At 40.0% G+C, this 16,666-nt stretch overlaps 1 protein-coding gene across 2 annotated transcripts in view; it reads left to right on the plus strand.

The window, feature by feature from the left end:
• Window positions 1-6,126: 6,126 nt before the first annotated feature.
• DERA (deoxyribose-phosphate aldolase) overlaps window positions 6,127-16,666 on the plus strand; it is a 128,343-nt gene continuing 117,803 nt past the window's right edge. For both annotated transcript variants that reach the window (XM_030939547.1, XM_030939546.1), the window contains exon 1: window positions 6,127-6,350. In XM_030939547.1, the coding sequence (XP_030795407.1) occupies window positions 6,320-6,350 (31 nt within the window). In that variant the 5' untranslated portion in view covers window positions 6,127-6,319. The remainder of the gene's footprint in view (window positions 6,351-16,666) is intronic.

Genomic DNA, 16,666 nt, shown 5'->3' on the forward strand with positions numbered 1-16,666 from the left:
CCACACTTTGTAATGGTAGAATCCTACAGTAGAATTTAACAAAACTTTTAAATACATGTTTCTAGAGCAGTGGTCACTTTTCTGTTCTCCTCTTTCTAAACCTCCAGAAGCACTCAATAATCATCCACTTGCTTGTTTTTGATTTTTTTTTTTTTTTTTTAGCTTCTATGAAACTATGCTCCTGGGTTTTTTTTTTTTTTTTTTTTTTTTTTTTTTGAGATGGAGGCTCGCTCTGTCACCCAGGCTGGAGTGCAATGGTGCAATCTCAGCTTACTGCAACCTCTGCCTCCCAGGTTCAAGCGATTCTCCCACCTCAGCCTCCTGTAGCTGGGACTGCAGGCAGCGCCACCACGCCTAGCTAATTTTTGTATTTTTAGTAGAGACGGGTTTCGCCATGTTGGCCGGGATGATCCTGATCTCCTGACCTCGTGATCCATCCGCCTCAGCCTCCCAAAGTGCTGGGATTACAGGTGTGAGCCACCGCGCCCGACCAGGTCTTTTTATACCTTACTGACTCCTGTATTTGCCAGTTCCTCCTTTTCTTTCTTGACTTCAGATCTGGGCTGTACTTTCCAGCTCTGTTCTCTAAAGAAAAATATCATCTGCTGTTAGGACATTCAGGATCTTCTGATACATTCTAAATTGTGTATCTGGGCTGCCTCTTTGAGCACCAGAGTTTGACAGCATAGTTGAGTGCTCCATCTTAACCTTTCGTGAGACTCTGAGACTTAACCTGTCGTAAGTCTTGATTTTTTTAATCAAACCTGTTTCTCCCTCAACCTTTCCCCATTCCACTAACTGGTACTAACTTATACTTACTTGTTCAAACTAAAAGACATGGAAATCCTTGACTCTGTTCTCTCTCATCCTCATGTCTATATGCAAGTTCTGTGGGCATTTCTGAAGCTGTGCTTTGTCTCCTCTCCATTGTTACCACCTTAGGCAGACAACCTTTCTCAGTTCCTTCGTAACTGCTCCCTCTTGCCCCTACTCATTCGTCTGGCTCTTGCCCCATCCATACTCCACACAGTAGGAAAGGTAATTGCTTTAGGATTTGAAGAGACTAGGTGATTTCCTTGTTAAGATCGGTAATGACTTCCCATTATATCAAATTCTTACTATGAGTTGGCTCTTGAGACCTTTTGTGACTTTTTCATACTTCCCTTGCTTACCCTGCTCTAGCCACAGTGGCCTCATTTCTGTCTCAAGTGTCTTTCACTTGATATTTCTGCTACTTGGTTCACTCTTACCTAATGTTTGCTTGACTGATCCTTTCTTTGCATTCAGTCCTCAGGCTGGTCTGTATTCCACCTCTTGTCACTTCTTAGTCATATTTTATTCATACTTGTCAACACTATTTGAAATTATGTTGCATGTTTTTCTGCTTCATTGATAGTCTCCCTTTCCCTGGAAAGGTGACTGGTATGTTGTGAGTGCTCAATAGTTGTCGAAACAAGTCCCTCACCAAATCTTTTTAATCTCTCCCAGTAATCATGTCAGACCAGGAAGACAGTTTTCCAGTTATCTCATGTGCAGCAGGTCATCCTCCACTGAAGAGTGAGACATGGCAGGAACCTATTCAAAGCTCTTGCCTCTCCAGTGAACCCGTGTACAGCTTCAGCCAGTGTGAGACTCAAGTTACCCAGGAAGAATCCAGCTTTCACTTGCCTTCTCATCCCATTCATCCTCTGGAGTCTCCTCTCTAGGTCCTAATTTCCAGTAGGTGATGCTATTCCAAGTTCCCTCATAACATTAGTAATTTACCTTTTTATGACTCAATCAATTCTCTATTTTAGTGTCATCCAGAGGTTTCTTCCAGGAAACCAGGATTGAGTGTGGTCATTCAATTCTCCAGAATATTTTTCATGTCAGTAAAGTTCAACACATTCTTTTTAATGTCTACAAAATAGCATAGTAAAGATGCACCATAATTTATAACAAATTTACAGATTACATTTTTTAGTAGTTACTCAAATTCCATGGAAGTATTTAGCTGCCTTTTCTTTGAGACCAAAGTTGGGGAAAAATGGATGCAATTTTTCAGAAGGTAGCAACAACAAAATGAGGCATTGAAAAAGCAGACCAATGGAAAATAGTCCTCAACTAGCTACCTTGCTTATGCTTTACACCCAGGGGATTAACAACTTAAAAAGTGGTTCCTGTTAGGTTACTATATGTTACTGTGCATGTCTGTCTGTTACACTGGGGGGTTACCCATAAAAACATTGTTAAAGCAAGAACATTCTCAGATAAGAGGGGGCTTGGCTTTTCTTTGGTTATCTATTTAATAGAGAAATGCTTAATTGCAAGTGTGCCATAGTGTCACTTAGATTGAGGTGACTACATCAGTAGAGTTCTTGGAGGCATCTAACAAATTTACCTTTCGAAAAAAGGCCTAAGTATGCATCTAAATGACAGCTAATTAACAATAATAATACTTTATAGATTGAATCACTTTAATGAGAGAATAGAACATGGTCAAATGGAAGGTAACTGATTTTAGTTTAAGGACGAGTATGGAAATGACGTAAGTGCCTTATGTTAGGTTTTAATGTTAACATGTGTCACTTTTTAATTTCTCCCAGTAATCCAGTGAGATCGGTAATTGTCTCCATTGCATATATGGAAAACCTGAATTTCAGAGAGGTTTAATGGTTTGTCTAAGAAGTTTATCTTCCAAGAGATAGTAGGGAATAGTAGTGTGTAATCTAAGGTTATATATCGTTATATGGTTATCTATCGCCAGGTTTTAAGCAATCCTCTAGCACTTACAGGTGAATCTCCCTTAGCCCCAGTTTACAGGGAGAAAATAGTTCTCACACACAGATTTTTTTTTCCAGGAAAAATCTCATAGATATGAAATACCAAATAAATTTATGGAAAGGGCTTAATTCATATGAAGCACTTAATATTAGTGAGTATTATATATTCTATCAGTGATTCCCAAGCTTTAGAATTCTGTGGCCAATAGACTTTAAAACGGGAGAGGAGATGGAACGGTCAGCTTCTAGCCAATTGAGGCTATTATAAAAGAAAAAATCATTATCTATCACCACAATCTTTATAAAACGACACTTTAAAATTCAAATTGGTAGTGAACAACATAGTCTCAGAATGAAGGAGTGTTCTTTAAATTGAATAAATTTAGCTTCATAAATGACTCAGTGTAATTCTTTTTTTTTCTATTTTACTATGAACTAGGAATTGGATGTTCTATTAGTCTCCCTCCAGTTCTAAAATATTTTGACTCTAATATTCACACTTTTTCATAGTCCTCCCTACTCCTACACTTTTCTCTATCTGACCTAGAAATGCTGGCTGACAGTTTGTAGTCTAAGTGGTTATTTACCTAATGAACTTGTGAATAATTGCTCTTAGAAATCATAGGAGTAGAGACTATATCAAATGAAATTTGACTTGATAAAACAACAATAGGCAGTATAAGAAAAGTAGCAAAGACAGCAATATACACTCACTCATCTAACAAATATTTATAGTCTAATATTTGCCAACTACTGTACTAGATCCTACATATGATGAACCAGGCACAAATGATCTATGCCCTTTGGAACTTAAAATTTGTTTTACTCCTATCTCCCAGGACTGGCAGGTTTTTAGAAGCTTCAAGATAAATATTGCATATTCCTAGAGCTTTAATTTAATTAAAGGAAGAGTGAGGGTAGGAGGATAATTAGGTAATTTATTTGGCAATTTAAAATTTACGTTGAAAAACATCAATGAATAGGAATAGCATGCAAAATTTACATGGCTTAAAAAATACAACATGTAATACTTTAAAAGCAATTTTACTCAGTCAGTTTGGGCTATGGCTCCAGATTGACATGCATAGTTTATTTTCCTCTGCTTCTCGTTTGTGGTTCTTTACATTTAGTTTGCATAAACATCGTTTGAAGAAACATTAAAATTGCAGATTCCTGGGTCCTACAGATTCTGATTGAGTAGGGCTGTGAGGAAGCCCAGAACTGCTTTAGAGAAAGCTCTTGGGTGATTCCCCTGTAGTGGTCTATAGCTCTTTCTTTGAGGGGACTTGCCTTAGGGATACTTTAGAAGTTTCATAAGGCAATAAATTTAAAAGGAATCTTCACGAAGTGAAATACAGAAACATTTCTCCGTGAAAGAAACTCATTTTTTTCATACTATCCCTGCTGTCTCTCCTAATGTTGCCAAATTAACATACTTTTAAACTGCAGAGATTAATTTGAGATTAATACATTCAACAGGTCCTTTTTAGAAAAAGTCCTTGAGAAATTCTTGACTGATATATTGCCAAAACATGTGCTTTAAGAGGCTGCCCTAATTTTGATTTTTCAACTAAGTTAGGATATCACAACTTAAAAACAAACATTTATGTAATGAATGGTATGGAATCTGGTTTGGAGTTGTGTCTACTTCTAAAAGTAGAATTTCATGTATTGCCTTTGTATCTTCTAGAGATGTGAATGATCTCCAGCCAGAGACCACCAGTAACACACCTACAAGTTGACAAAGTTGAGTTTATGGACTTATTGTAACAAGGGAGAATGCTTGCCATGGGGACCTAATGTGAGGTGTCTCAGTAAGAGGATGTTAGAAATAACACAGGATTTGGGCCTGTCATAGGTGATTTGGGGAAAGTTCAAGGAAGGTGGGACATTGACCTGGACTGGATGATGGTAGGAACTGGTGATAATTCTATAATAGAGCATCTTAATTCTTACCTAAAATGTAGGAATGGAGTGAAGCTAGAACTGATTGGTAAAGAAGTCATAATAGCTAGGATAGGGGCTATTTGAACAATATTCGTGGTTTTCTGTTATCAGAAATGATTATGATTATGTTTTTGTTGATTCATTATGGTCACAATGGCCTTGGCTGATGCTGTTCTGTGAAAATGTATATGTTTAACCAGGGAAAACCATGTCCAGTTGTGAGTTTCAGGCCAGCTCCAGGGTCTGCTTTTCTCTTTTTCAAGGTTAATATAAAAAAGAAAAGTGCTTTAGTATGTATGAATAGGATCTATTCATATGTATGAATGAATGTTTCATCTGAAACATTCTACAGTGGCTGTGTGTGGACAAGGCTGAAAGCTCAGTGTAGAGGAGTATACAAATATTACCATTCCTATTTAGAACAGCTCAGTAATTACTGTGTGAACTTGACAATAACATTAACAGCTTCCATTTTTTAAGCATCTACTGTATGCCATGTTATGTACTAGGTGCCTTGCATACATTCAACAGCTTTGCAAGGTGAACATATTTTGATCATGTCCACTTTGCCAGGTAAGTAGATAGACTATTATTTCCAGAACCACTAAGTTACATTTATTAAGTGGAAGAGCTTGTATATTAATGGGTTCAAGTCATTTTGAGCCCACTGTATTTCCACTATACCAGGATGCTTTCTATTCAGAACTTTGATGTCTAAAGGTATAGCAATGGAGACAAAATACATTATTGGCAGGATTGTTCAGAGACTCAAATGCTATCATACATCTATGTATGATGTATGAAAGCACCTAGCACAATAACTGGCTCATGGTAGATAAGTCATAACTAACTGTAAGCAGAGGTGCCTCTAAATGTGAGTACAGGTAAGTTAACTATATTGAGGTTGTGGAGTGTCTCGACGATTTTAACCTCTTGTGGTCACAAAGAAGTCAGGCTGAAGCATTTTACCTTTATAGAATCATAGAATTTAAAGAACCAAGAAATTGCCAAGGTCTCCTTTTACAGATGAGAAAAATGAAGCTCAGAAAAGCAGTTAATTTGCCCAGGGTCACACATTTAATTATTGCCGGAGCTAGGCTAAGAAACCAGGTCTTCTGACTCCTAAGCCCTTCCCTTCTTCAGGCCACATAACTGCTTTTTATGACGTAGATTAGAAAAGTCAGTGTGCCCTGGGGCCCTTGCTCCTTGGTTTCCCTAACAGGGATATGGGATCTCTGCTGACATTTCAGATCTGAAATTGCAGGGCTCTGCACTTGGATCCTCTCCCTTCTTGTTATGTAATCTTACAGTTAAAAGTTTCTAGGAATATTTTTATTACGTGCAGTTGGCAACTTCAGTATTTTTAAAAGGGTGTTGGCAGCATTATTTCCGGGAGCTAGCTAGCGCTCCAGTTCCTTACCTCGTGGAGAAGACGGGGGCGGAGAGCAGCGAGATTCCCTCGCGGAGCTATAGGGCTAGGGTCCTGACCTCGTGGCCCGGGCCCGCGACTCCGCCCCGGGAGCGGGCAGGGGCGGGGCGAGCGCTCGAGCGGGCGGGAAGGAGAAAGGGCTGGGCGTCTACCAGCAGGCAGTGCCGGAGCCGCCCGCGCCATGTCCGCGCACAATCGGGGCACCGAACTCGGTAAGGAGCCCGCGGGGCTCCCCATCCCCTCTCCCTCGCGTCCCGCGCCGCCGGGACTAGCGCGGGGCCTGCCGCCGCTCATTGCCCTGGCCGTGCGTCCCCAAGGGGTTTTCGCCGGGGCCGGAAGCTGTGGCGTCGGGTCCGCACCCACCCCAAGTAAAGGCCCAACCCAGCAGGCGTAACTCTTGGACGCTTTCGCGCCGCCGGCTTTTGCACCCAAGCTTTACTCTTGTATGCGGGAGTAGGGGAGGATTAGATAATCATCTTCCTATCATTTCGTTCACTCTAGCTCGCTGGTTGGAAAATCCAACAACCCAAAAAACAAAACCCAAAACAACCCCCAAGCAGGTAAAACCAGATGAAAACCTACCTTCTCCTCCTTTTAATAGAATACCTGTGTAATTTAATGCAGTATTTCCGTAGATAATTTTAACTGTATCCTTGAAGTGGCCGTGCTTGTGGAAAAGTCAGCCTTCTGTGCTCAAAATGTAACACTGCAGATTGCGTGGGATTTTAGAGTTAGAAAGATTCGTAAAAATATCTGTATTATTTCCCAATTTTCATCTTTTTTTATATTCAAATATTACTGGCAAGGAAGCTTAGTTCAGATTTCTTAAAATGTGAAAAATTTATAATTCAAACAGCAAAAGCATGATCAAGATAAGGTTTAAGCGTCTCAGTTTTATAGCTTGGATATATGTGTATCCAGGATCTTTAACTTCTTACCTGTGTGACTTCGGACAAATTTATCACTTTGCGCTTGTTTCTTCATCTGTAAAATGGTTATTATACTGGTAGTTACTTTATAAGGCCGTTAGGAGATTAAATAGGAGGATACATATTTGGTATATTGTGGGCACCTAGTAAGTCTTCAGTATAGATAGTATTAGTATATGGAGTTATGAGAAAATTGGCTGTAGATTATATGTAACACATACAGGTAGTTCCTTTCCGCCCTCCTTAAAAGCGACTTGTACTTAAACAGTCTGCACTTCAAGAGGTGTTCTGGAATTTTTGTCGAATGGTAAGAGAGTAAATCTATCATTTTAAAGACAGTTGATTTCCTGACCTAGTTGATTTTGTTTTAGTCAATGTCCTCTAGCTGATTGTTTTAAACTCTAGTCCCATCTCTGGAACGTGGTCTTTAGTAATAACGGCGTATTTCTTAGATTGGAATATCCTTGAAGGTGTGGATATGGGACAGGTTTGAGGTGGTGTCTTACCTTGGTATTCCCAGGAATATGACCTTGTGATTATGCATACATCAAGGATGTGCCCTAAGTTTCCCAAAACTTAGACGTTTTAAATTTTTCTTTCAAAAAACATAATTGAATCATTTTTAAATTTATTTGCAGTAATTAGAATCAATCACTTCCATTCATTTGTTGAAAAGTAAAAGTATAGACATAAATAATTACCAGGTGGAATAATAGTAAATGTGATTTTTATGCAGCTATCGAAATGATCATAGCTTTGTTTTTATTATGGTCTTTGTTAAAATCAGTTTTTTTTTTCCTTCACAGGTATTAATCCTTAATCCAAACAGGTTTAAACTGAAATGCTAAAATAAGTTATTTGAATTATGTACTAGGGAAAAAATCTTTTAGTATTAATTTATGCAGTATATTAACTGATGATTTTTAAAATAGTTTTCTAATTGAAAGTCTTTTTAATAAACATTGTAATTAATTTCTAAAATAAATTAACATTTCTGTTTCCTTTTCTTATTACAAAAGGAATTCATGGTTATTGTAAAAATTCTAGAAAATACAGTTAGCACAAAAATATTGTAGAATTATTACTAGTCCAATCACTGTTATTTATGATTTGCTGTATATACTTGTAGTTCATAGACTTAAAAAAAATAGAGTTCCTTTGAGACTAAACCTGACCCTCATGATTAAAAAGTCTTTAAGGAAAACATTGGCATTTGGATGTATGAAAGATGTTTTCCAAATAGGGAATGTACCCTGTAACTTTAATATTAGAGGACGGGGCCCAACATTCTGAGTTTTAACAAGTCCTGTGGGTAATACTGAAGCATACCCAAGTTTGAGAACCATTGGCTTAATGATCTCCAAGGTACTATCAAGTTTTGTACCTAGACTATTATGCCCTATGTAGTCTATTAAAATGTACAGATATTCTTCTATTTTATTAGATGCCACTTAACTATTGCCTAAAATGTAGGTGTCACATGGGTAGTGATCTTTCTTTTGTGCACTGATGTGTTCCAAGTACCTAGAATAGTGTTTGGTACACAGAAGGCTGTCAAAAATGTCTTGAGGCTGGGCATGGTGGCTCATGCCTATAGTTCTGGCACTTTGGGAGGCCAAGGCAGCCGGATCACTTGAGATCAGATGTTGGAGACCAGCCTGGCCTACATGGTGAAACCCCGTCTCTACTAAAAATACAAAAATTAACTGGGCGTGGTGGCGCATGCCTGTAGTCCCAGCTAGTTGAGAAGCTGAGGTACGAGAATCGCTTGAACCCAGAGAGTGGAGGTTGCAGTGAGCCAGAGTTGTGCCACTGCACTCCATTGGGCAACAGACTGGAGACAGACTGTATCTCAAAAAAGAAAAAAAAAAAAAAAGTCTGTTGAATGAAGGAATAAATTGAGAGCTGCTTCTTACTTGGGGGAACTGGGGAATCTTCCTGGTCCCCGTACATGGGTCTCCGTACATGGTTGCATGGACAGGTGCTGTGAAGCTGGGCACCTTCTTCCTCTTTGTGAGTATTATTAAGATTCAGTTTTGTTACATCTGTCTTCAAAGATATCTCAAGAAGCCTATAAAGGATGTAGACTGTAACTTCCTTGCAAATGTTATCTTCGGAGGCGTCTCGAGAATGGGCGTGTTATTAGATGACTTATAAGGGTCTCCCTGCTCTGTCTCTGTGTGTCTGAAAACTCTTCTGTACAAAAAGGAACATTTCAAAGATATCTGAAAAATAACCATGATGGGATTTTTTTTTTTTTTTTTTTTTTTTGAGACGGAGTCTCACTCTGTCGCCCAGGCTGGAGTGCAGTGGTGCGATCTCGGCTCACTGCAACGTCTGCCTCCCAGGTTCAAGCGATTCCCCTGCCTCAGCCTCCCAAGTAGCTGAGGTTACAGGTGCTAGCCACCACGCCTGGCTAATATTTTTGTATTTTTAGTAGAGATGGGGTTTTGCCATGTTGGCCAGGCTGGTGGGATTTTTTGTTTTAAGAAGCACATTTATTTAGGTAGTTATTGAGTACCAATCTGTACTGGGTAGTATTACCCTAGGCTGGCAGTACAAGATAATCAGGGATGGTCACTGCCTTCACAGAGCTATTAATAGGTCTGGTTCAGGAGCTGGACATCAAGCTAGAACTACAATTAAAATAAATGCAAGTGTGATGTGCAATTATTTTTCCTTTATTTTTGTCTAAAAATTAGATAGATGTACCTAGACTGTGCTTTAAATGGATTGTGAAAACAGAATGTCCTGGTCCTTTTGTATTATAATTTTTAATTTCCTTTTAAAAGAACCTACGAATTAGGGATTTAGGGAGCTCATTTTTGGCATTCCTGCTAAGGTATAACTTGGGTACAGAGTGTTTCTGATTTGGGTGATGGTGATTTTCCACTGCAAAGTTAACGTTTACTTTCTGGAATGGATATTTATTTATTTATTTATTTATTTATTGTTTTAATAGAGACCAGGTGTCACTATGTTGACCAGACTGGTCTCAAACTCCTAGCCTCAAGTGATACTCCAACTTCTACCTTCCCAAGTGCTAGGATTGTAGGCATGAGCCACCGTGCATGGCCTAGAATGGAATCTCAAACCTCAACAATAGGCAAGGCTATCTGTTTGCACAATAATTCTTCACCTTATTTAACACCTACCGTGTGCAGACACCGTGCTTAGGTGCTGGATAATGTTAACATGGAGCTCTAGCTACTTGTAAGGCACTATGCTGAATGCTTGAAATTCTCATTTAGTCCACAATGGCCCTGTGAGGGAGATAGCATGATCCTCATTTACACATGAGCAAACTGAGGTACAGAGAGTTTTAAGTAACTTGCCAAAAACCAGTTAGGTATAGCTAATGTGGCAGAGCCAGAATTCAAGCCCAGGTGATCTGGTGCTAGTAACGCTACATGCTTAAACCACCACACTGTGTCGATTGGTGCTAACTGGGAGCACTACACCCTAATGTCAGAAAAGTCAAATAGATAACTGGTGAATAATGTTAATGTTACTCCTTTAGGTTTGATTTGTCTGTTTAAAACATAAAAGGTTGCTGTTTTATTTCCATAACCCACATCTTAACCATTGCAGTTTGTTTCAGAGAAGATGCAGTTTATCCTGAGGGAGAATGGAAAAGTCCAAACTTTGGTAGATGATGAGAGTAGGGTTAGATGTTAGTGAAGTTTTCAGGGATGGCATGTCAAAACCAGACTTCCTCTGGAACTGCTTCATGTGGATATGCTGATGAGCCTCAGAACATCATGTGATGGTGACCAGGAAGTGACCTCAGGGTGAACAGAGTGGGGCTTTTCTTTGTGTGTGTGTTTGTTTTGGTCTCTTGCAGTTTTGTAAAACGTCACCTTTCATACTTCAGTCTTTGGGCTGGCCTCAGCTTCCTCGGTTTAAAAAACAATCCTGTTTCTTTCTCTCTTTTTTTATTTTTGAGACAGAGTCTCACTCTGTCACCCAGGCTGGAGTGCAGTGGCACAATCTCAGCTCACTACAACCTCTGCCTCCCAGGTTCAAGCGATTCTCCAGTCTCAGCCTCCTGAGTAGCTGGGATTACAGGCGCCTGCCACTATGCCCGGCTAGTTTTTGTATTTTTAGTAGAGACGGGGTTTTGCCATGTTGGCCAGGCTGGTCTTGAACTCTTGACCTCAGGTGATCCACCTGCCTCGGCCTCCCAAAGTACTGGGATTACAGGGGTGAGCCATTGCACCCGGCACAGTCCTGTTTCTTGATGTATTCTTTTTAAACATTTTTAAAATAAGAGATGAGATCTCGCTGTGTTGCCTAGGCTGGTCTTGAACTCCTGGACTCAAGCAGTTCTCTGTGGCCTCCCAAGTGGCTGGGACTATAGGCTCTAGTCACTGTGCCAGGCTCTTGTTCTTTAGGTTAAAAAAAATTAAGTAGAAATAGTGAAGTATTTGATAATTTTATTAATTTGGAGTGACTTTTTTTGTCCTGAATTTCTACATCTGGAGTTTCTCTTAGTAGTTTCCTGAAAAATAGAACTGGAATCTCTGTAGTTGTAAACAAGATAAACAGTTTAAGGAATCTATGGGTCACAAGTGAGAAGTGACCTAATACACCTTACAAAGTCCCCATATTTCTTTTTATTGATACAGAGGGCTTTAAATTTTGCCTTTAAGTTATAAAAGTCAATTCCTACTGAAATAAAAAACAGCAACAACAACAAAACTAAAACATAAGGCAGTGTGTTCTTCACTAGGTGGCATATGAAAATTTGACTCTAGCTCTTAGCTCAGGTGGTAAGAGAATTTAAAAATTTTTAGATTTCTGCAGGGAATTTCCCAACTGGAGTTAACTTGAGGTTTCTTTAAACAATAAAGTTGATTTGCGTAATTTTAAGTTAATGTGGGTTTTATGTCTGAATCTAATTTTTTTCTCTTTAATATTTAATACTTAACATACATATATTACTTTAGGTTTCATAGAGTACTTTTACTAACATAATCTCTTCTGAATTCTCCCAGGAATCCATTGTGCTAGGCATTATCATTCTCATTTCATGGATGAGAAAACTAAGGCTCAGAAAGCACAAGTAACTTGCTAGTAAGAGTTAGTAAGAATTGAGGTCATGACTCAAATGCAGAACTTCTGATTACAAGTTCTTTACCCTTTGCTTTACACCAGCGGTCCCGAACCTTTTTGGCACCAGGGACTGAACTGGTTTTGTGGAGGACAGTTTTTCTACAGACCGGGGTCGGGGTGAGGGTTTCAACAAGATGTTTCTGGCTTATCTTACAATTTCCCTTTCTCAGCACCAGAGTCAGCCAGCTCTCCAAAGAGCATTTTCTTCAGTGGATAACAATACTGAGAAGCCAAGATCTGAGCCTTAGGTATTCTCATTGTGATGGATGACTGTTCCAAAGGCCCTTAGCTGACAGAGCTGAAAAATGTACGTACTGTATACACACACACACTTCTAGATTCATCTACCTATCATTTCTCTGTATCGACATAGTGAAAGCCGTGAGTTCACACGAATACCTCCAGTTCTGGTCCAACACCACTGGATTTATTCCAGTTTTCTCCCTTTCCATATTTGAAACACTCCACATGCTTCCCCTGGCCCCGGCAGACATTCTTCTTACTGTTCTCAAGCTCTGACCCCTGAGCTGAGCCTCCCTCCTCTGAGGCTGCCTTCCTCATCCCACTGGTGCTTCGTCCCCCACAGCAGGCTGCTGCCTACACAAATCTCCCTGCTACCTTAGTGTGGGGCTGTGGAGCTCTGTGCCCAGCCGCCTCTCCAGGTGGATACCCTCCTTACCCTGCTTGCACTTCCATTCCCCGTGTCTTGCTCCCGCTTTGTGCAGATCCCCTCCTTGTTCTGATTGGACTCTGGGCTACCCTATGCTGTTTGGCCCACTCTGGGCCATAGTGGTGCCCCCATTTCAACCTGGCTGAAATGACTACCTTGTTCACCTCTTTAGTGCCCCACTCCACTGGTTTAGGACAATTGTTTGGGAAGGGGAAGGGGGCCAGAATAATTTGTTTTTTAAATTTTTAAAATGTAAATATTTAAGAATATTTTAAAAACGTTATGTGGAGTGCCTGCTGTTCCTGGCACTAGCTACTTGCTGCTCATGGTCATGGCAGGGGTGCCAAGGTGAGCCTGACCTGGTCTCTGCTTTCCCAGAGCTCACAGTCAGCTAAGGGAGATGTTTATGTAAATCACCACATACAGTATGTTAAAACTGACAACAGGAACGTGGTGGGATTGGAAGGATAAAGATGAATTCACAGAAGGTCCGGGGAGGTTTTTTTGGAGAGGATATTTCTTTTCTTTTTTTTTTTTTTCTTTTTTTTTTGAGACGGAGTCTCGCTCTGTCGCCCAGGCTGGAGTGCAGTGGCCAGATCTCAGCTCACTGCAAGCTCCGCCTCCCGGGTTTACGCCATTCTCCTGCCTCAGCCTCCCGTGTAGCTGGGACTACAAGTGCCCGCCACCTCGCCCAGCTAGTTTTTTTGTATTTTTTAGTAGATACGGGGTTTCACCGTGTTAGGCAGGATGGTCTCGATCTCCTGACCTTGTGATCCGCCCGTCTTGGCCTCCCAAAGTGCTGGGATTACAGGCTTGAGCCACCGCGCCCGGCCTGGAGAGGATATTTCTGATGGAGTACTTTCTATAAAGGGACTAGCAAAAGCAGCCTGGCATGTTTCATTAACTACAGGAACTGAGTTTTCAGGTATCTAGTGTAATCTTCTTATTACACTGTAATGGCTAAGAGTAATGTTTTCATGAAGAAAGAAAAAAAAATCCTTCATAGTCTATGTATGAAATACATACACTGAGTCAGTAATTATGTACATTTTAGATTTTAAGTGGGGCATCCTTTTGTGAATGCTAACTACTTTGATTTTACCTTAGAAGTCTTTTACTTTTTGCTTGTAAGCATAAATGATGAGGCTGTCTTTTATTATTCTGATACTGTTTGATAAATAGAAAAACTATAAAGTAATAATTTGGGTTTGTTGTATAATTAAATAATTAAAAGTCCTCCGTGGTGCCTGCTAAGTTAAAAAACATTTTTTTTTAAAACCATCTAAGCCCGGTGGATTTTAATTATTAGGAAGGAAGAAAAACTTCAAGCACTTGTTTAAAATGGGATGCCTCAGCCAGGAAAGAAAGACTAGTAAATGAGACAGCAGACAGAGCCCTTGAGGATGCGATTTAAACATGTCACCAGAAATTGTTTAAGTGGAGAGCTCTGGCCCTTTTAAAACACTGTCTGTCACTTGAGGATTGGGTCACCTTGAAATGTGTTCGTCTTTTGAGTTAAAGGCATAAAAAGGCACTTTGAAATTTTTCAGTTAACTTTGGTGTGTGTTGTGTGTGTGTCTACGAATGTACTTCTCAGCCTGCCTCAGTCGTAACAGTGAGTTCCCTGGAAACCAAAGTGGTTGCACAGGAAGGATAAATGTTTAATCTTGGCTCCAGCAAACTATACAGATTTTTTAAATGTTGAGACACTCTGGCTGCAACTTCTGGCTCTCTTTGTATAATCAGGCCTTCCTCCCCCAAAGCAAAGTCTAAGATAAGAGTAGCTGCTGGTAGTTATTTCCTAAAAAGGTGCCACTTAACTGGTGTCTTTGTTCTTTTGGAAGGTGGTTAATGATGCTAAGGTCTTTAAAGACTGGAAAAATATCCAAATTAACTTATCTCATAATCCAGATTCAGATAAAGTTTTCAACTGTCCACCTAATGGACTGCCCCACAGCCTCAGACAGAAGTGTGTGTGTGTGTTTGTTTGTGTGTGTGTGAGAGAGAGAAAGAGATAGAGAAAGGGAGAGGGAGGGAGGGAGGAGAGAGAGAGAAAAGAGATTTCATTCAAATGTCTAAAATTTGACACTAAACTAAGTATCCAGCCTGCTAAAAGTATAATTAGAGACTCCTGATCTGATGTAGAGATCCTTGAATAAACATTACCTCTTATAAATATTTCAGATAACTCTTTTCTAGGAAAATAATAGTGTCTCCACTTATAAGGCTGCCTCTTTTTGTTGTTGTTTTTCATATCATGGAATTTCCTAATGGAAAGGCATGTTTGCTATCAGTCCATCCCCCTTCTGTTGTGGGTAAGAAAACTGAGATCTAGGGAAGTTAAGCCTGTGGTCACATGGCTGGTTAGAGGCAGTACTGGAATGGAAATTCAGGCTCTCTCTATGCTGGTTTAGTCTAGTACGTTGCATTACCTTCTTTTCCACTAGCTTACCATGAACTTGACTGGGCTCTGACCCTGCCTCAGAATCACCTAAGGTGCTTCTTAAAAATACAGATTCCTGAGCCCCACAGTAGCTTTAATTATTTGTATTATGGGGGCTGGGCTTGGTGGATCACGCCTGTAATGCCTGCACTTTGGGAGGCCGAGGCGGGCGGATCACGAGGTCAAGAGATTGAGACTATCCTGGCCAACATGGTGAAACCCTGTCTCTACTAAAAGTACAAAAATTAGCTGGGTGTAGTGGCACGTGCCTATAGTCCCACCTACTCACGAGGCTGAGGCAGGAGAATCGCTTGAACTCAGGAGGCAAGGTTGCAGTGAGCCAAGTTCATGCCACTACATTCCAGCCTGGCGACAGAGTGAGACTCCGTCTCCAAAAAAAAAAAAAACCAAAAAACAAAATAACAAATTATTTGTATTATGGGGAGAAAACAGGAGTCTGCATTTTTACAAGATTCCCAGATAGCTCTTATGAATGAATACTGCAGGGTCAGAACCATGCAGTAAGCTGTGGAGTAGACCCAGGTTCAGATTCAGAGAATCTTTAATTATGATCTATTTTTTTTTATAAATCTTCTGTCATTTTTACCTTTATCTTATTATCTTTATATATCATATATTTTACATTGATAAGCAAAGTTTAAGCAAATATGGAGAGAAATTAGCCTTTTTCTTTGATTGAGATAAGTGAAGGAATGTGTTAAAGTGAATGTGAAGGCCTATTGGAAACATCGGGGTGACGTAGTGAAGTAAGTGCATATATCTGAAAAGTGCACTATGTCTGAAAAGGGACATATTTTATTCAAATGATGCCAGTGGCTGGTGGAAGGATATAATCAGTGTTCTTGATGATTTTGGAAATTGACATAAGGGTATCTTCTCTGTGGTCTCAGAGACTTTAGGAGATAGACCCCTAATCCCATTAGCTGAAGATGTGAGATTAACCAGAAAGAGTAATTCAGTTAATTTTCTGGTAGAAAAAAACATATTCATGTTTCCTTGAGATTATGGATTAAGTTTGTATTTTGGACTCAGGGAAGAAAGTAGGTTATAACAATTCCTATTGTATTTGGTGAAGGAGCTCAAGATCTGTATATTGTGGTATTTTGAGGGAGATTATTTTTTCTTCAGTAAATAGCAAGAGACTTAAGTGCTTCTAATAATTTTACAAAGAGGCTGGGCACGGTGGCTCACGCCTGTAATCCCAGCACTTTGGGAGGCCGAGGTGGGCAGATCACTTGAGTTCACGCGTTCGAGACCAGCCTGGTCAACATGGTGAAACTTCGTTTCTACTAAAAATACAGAAAAATTTAGCCAGGCTTGGTGGCGAGTCCCTGTAATCCCAGCTACTCG

This window comes from Rhinopithecus roxellana, chromosome 10 (genome assembly GCF_007565055.1).
Source record: "Rhinopithecus roxellana isolate Shanxi Qingling chromosome 10, ASM756505v1, whole genome shotgun sequence".
NCBI classification, from domain to species: Eukaryota; Metazoa; Chordata; class Mammalia; order Primates; family Cercopithecidae; genus Rhinopithecus; species Rhinopithecus roxellana.